We start from the raw sequence: 4,075 nt of genomic DNA on the forward strand, positions 1-4,075 counted from the left end.
TCTTGTAATGTTTACAATTACCTTTGTTCTTTTCTTCATTACTATGAGTAGCTAAACCTATTTATGTTAAGGGGATGTCCCTGAATCGCTTTTATGTAATGAATTAAGTACCGTTGCTTTACGAATTTGAAGTTTTCTATGAATTTAGTTTAATTTCAAAGTGTCTCATGCTTCATTCTATTGGAAAATATTATGTTGATTTACGGTTAAGGTTAGGTCGGAAAAACCACCTTAACGCTTTTTGAATAATAACGTTACCGGTAAATTGCTTAGGAATAAGGATTTGACGGTATTGATCATCTATTCTAGGTTATTTTCACAAGGTTCTTGGTAAAAAAGTTTAGTTGTTAAGGAATTAAAACTGAATTTTATTTGCCAAATAGATTTTCCGCTAAGGAATTCGGGAAAATTAATATTAAGAATTGATACTAAATCATATTGACGACTTTTTCGTAAAATAGCGGTTATGTGAATTACAAGGCAGTTCATACATCTACCTTAGCATATTTTCTCATATTTGTGCCAATTCAAGTATTACTTATTACTTCTTTTAAATATCGTTTTTTTTAACTTAATCAAACAAACCAAAACCACACCCCATGATATTTTGTTCAATTGAATAATTGTAAAACTTGTATTTCCTACGCAGTCCGCGAGTTCGATACTGGGTATCAACCCCTATTTAAAACTACATCGGTGAAAAATAGTACACTTGCTAATTTTCCGATCAAGTTTTTGGCGCTGTTGCCGGGGACTGCCGAAATATAAGTTTAATAATAATTCAATTGGATTTTTGTTGCTCTGCAACTAAAATTTAAATTTTCTGTTATTTAATTTGCTAACTACTAATAATTGTCTAATCTTTTTATGCGAGGTAAGGCCTCAGCAGACATTCTTTTTGACGCAGAGTCAGAATGATCGTTGCGAGCTGGACTTCGAAAAGCAAGACAAGAGAGACTGGAAGCGATAGAAGAAAATCTAATAGTTTCGGAATCTGATAACGAGGATAATTTTTCTGTTCATTCTGAGCACTCGGATTCGGAGGCTGAACCTATGGCAGCTCCCGTAGAAAGATTGTTAGGTGATTATGGTGGAGCAAATGCACCAGCTGGCCGGATGACTATTGTCAATCAACCGGTCGATGTTGCCCACTTTCAGTTGCACCCGGCAACAATAAGACAACTTGAGAAGAAACCTTTCTCTGGAAGAATTAATGAAGATGCCAACAAGCACTTACAAAGGTTTCTCACCATGACTACGTCGTTAAAAACAGAGGGGCATTCTGAAGAGGCAAAGAAACTAGTGATGTTTCCGTTCACTTTGTCAGATGATGCTGAAGAGTGGTTTTACTCTTTACCTGCTGGAAGTATCACCACTTGGCAACAAATGGAGACAACATTTTTAAATGAGTATTTCCCTGCTTCTGTGTATATTCGAAAAAGATATGACATAGTTAATTTTAAACAGAAGGAAGGAGAATCACTCGGAGATGCATATAAGAGGTTCAAGCGGTTGTTGGTAGCATGTCCCACTCATAACATGGATGTGACTGAACAAATGCAGAATTTTGGGAATGGTCTTAAACTGAAGACAAAGCAACTTATTGACACAGCTGCCGGTGGCTCAACAAATTTCAAAACAGCCACGGAGATCAAGAAGATTATTGATGCTATCGCGGCAAATGAACACTTGGAGTTATATGACCGCAATGTTAATCAGCCTGAAGGGTTAGTCGATTTAAAATTGTCAAACCAAGTTGTTAAGATGGAAGACCAAATTGCGGCTGAAGTTGAACGAAGACTGAAACAAATGGCCCTCGAGAAGCAAACCGTAGCACAGGTTCAACCAGTCCAGCCAACTCAAACGGTAAATTGTCATATTTGTGGAGGACCTCATTTTTCCATGCATTGTGTGGCAACAGCTCAAGAGGTGGAGGAAATCAATTTTTTGAAGCAGAACAATCCCTACTTCAACACTTACAATCCGGGATGGAAAAATCATCTGAATTTCTCCTGGAAAGATCAACAAGGGAATGTTCCTAAACAAGGAGCTGTGCCATATCAAAGTCTACCACAACAACAACAATATCGCCCACCGCAACAACCATATCAACAGCCATACCAGCAACAACAACAACAATTTCAGCCACAGGGACCAAGAAAAGCAGACTGGGAGATCGCCATTGAAAAGATGGCCGCTCAAAGTTCCAAATTTCAAGAAGAAACAAGAAGTAATTTTCGAAACACCGGTGCATCGATTAAGAATCTTGAAATTCAGATGAGTCAAATTGCACAACAAATGGCAAATCCTCAACAATCGGGTGCTCTACCTAGTGCCACGGTTACAAATCCTAAAGACCATACTAATGTGAGTGCTATAAGCACTAGGAGTGGTAAAGCCAATGAAGTTGTGGAGGAAAATGTTGAGGAAGAAGAGTCGTTGCTTGAAGTTGATGTGGAAATAAAGGAAAATGAGGTAGAAGCTGAGGATGTGGTTATATCAGAACCGGTGACGAAAGGGAAGATTATTGAGCCAAAACCGGCTGTTAAACTTCCTTTTCCCACTAGAAATAAAAAGAAGGGACAGCATGAGAAAAATTTTGAAAAATTCTTGGAGATGTTCAAGAAACTTGAATTAAATATCCCATTCCTAGAGGCGTTAGAGCAAATGCCCACCTATGCAAAGTTCATGAAGGATATTATATCCAAGAAGAGGACCATCGATCGTGATCCGATTATTCTAACCGAAACTTGTAGTGCTATTTTGCAGGGTATGAAGATTCCGGTGAAGAAGAAGGATCGAGGTTCTGTGACTATTCCTTGTACCATTGGGGATAGATCTTTCAAAAAAGCCCTTATTGATCTGGGAGCAAGTGTGAGTCTTATGCCGCTGTCCATTTACAAGAGATTGGGGATAGGTAAAGTGCAAGATACAAGAATGACACTCTAATTTGCTGACCATTCTGTGAAGAGACCATACGGGATCGTAGAAGATGTTCTTGTTAAAATTGACAAATTTGTGTTCCCGGTGGACTTTGTTTTTTTAGAGATGCCGGAAGATGAAGAGATCCCAATCATTTTGGGTAGACCATTTTTAGAGACCGGGAGATGTTTGATAGATATAGAAGAAGGCACAATGACTCTGAAGGTTTATGATGAAGAGTTGAAAATTGATGTGCGAAACACCATGAAATACAAAGATGATGTTGCTACTAGTCAACACATTGAGGTGATAGATCAAATATGTGCGAATGAAAAGTCCTTGGAAACACAACAATTACCTTTGGATAAAGTGTTGAGTCTATCAATCTTTGATGAAGAGGATGCGGGTGATGAAAAAGAGATGGAAGTGGTAGCCATGATGGGAGCAACACTAACCTTTAAAAGTTCTCGACCAAACCGATGGGAAGATCTTAGGCAACCATTGGTGGAGGAAAAGAAAGATGAACCGAAGAAAGGGGCTGAATTGAAACAACTGCCGGAAAACCTGAAGTATGTCTTTTTAGACACCGAAAGTCGGTGCCCGGCGATCATAAGTTCCTGCCTTGAAAGTTTTCAAGAGAATAAGCTCGTGGAAGTGCTGAAAAAGCATAAAGGTGCTATGGGATGGTCTATTGAAGATTTAAAAGGTATTAGTCCTACGGTGTGCATGCATAAAATTCTTATGGAAGATGATCACAAACCGGTAGTTCAACCCCAAAGGCGGCTCAATCCAGCTATGAAAGAAGTAGTCAGAAAAGAAGTTGTAAAATTATTAGATGCAGGGATGATCTACCCCATATCTGATAGTGCCTGGGTGAGTCCGGTTCATGTGGTACCGAAGAAGGGAGGAACGACAGTGATTAAGAATGAAAAAAATGAGTTGATTCCTACACGGACGGTAACAGGGTGGAGAGTGTGCATCGACTACAGAAGATTGAATTTAGCGACAAGAAAGGATCACTTCCCGCTACCTTTTATTGACCAAATGTTGGAAAGGTTAGATGGGCATGATTACTATTGTTTCCTCGATGGTTACTCGGGGTATAATCAGATTGCGGTTGCACCAGAAGATCAAGAGAAGACCGCCTTTACAT

The 4,075-nt window shown here is 39.1% G+C and overlaps 1 protein-coding gene across 1 annotated transcript; it reads left to right on the forward strand.

The window, feature by feature from the left end:
• The first annotated feature begins 1,053 nt into the window (after nt 1-1,053).
• LOC131639996 (uncharacterized) lies at nt 1,054-2,949 on the forward strand. Its single transcript, XM_058910419.1, has 3 exons — nt 1,054-1,302; nt 1,564-2,193; nt 2,278-2,949. The coding sequence occupies exons 1-3, from the start codon at nt 1,054-1,056 to the stop codon at nt 2,947-2,949; spliced, it is 1,551 nt and encodes a 516-aa protein (XP_058766402.1).
• The last annotated feature ends 1,126 nt before the right edge of the window (nt 2,950-4,075 follow it).

The sequence above is a fragment of the Vicia villosa genome, unplaced genomic scaffold (genome assembly GCF_029867415.1).
Source record: "Vicia villosa cultivar HV-30 ecotype Madison, WI unplaced genomic scaffold, Vvil1.0 ctg.002884F_1_1, whole genome shotgun sequence".
NCBI lineage: Eukaryota > Viridiplantae > Streptophyta > Magnoliopsida > Fabales > Fabaceae > Vicia > Vicia villosa.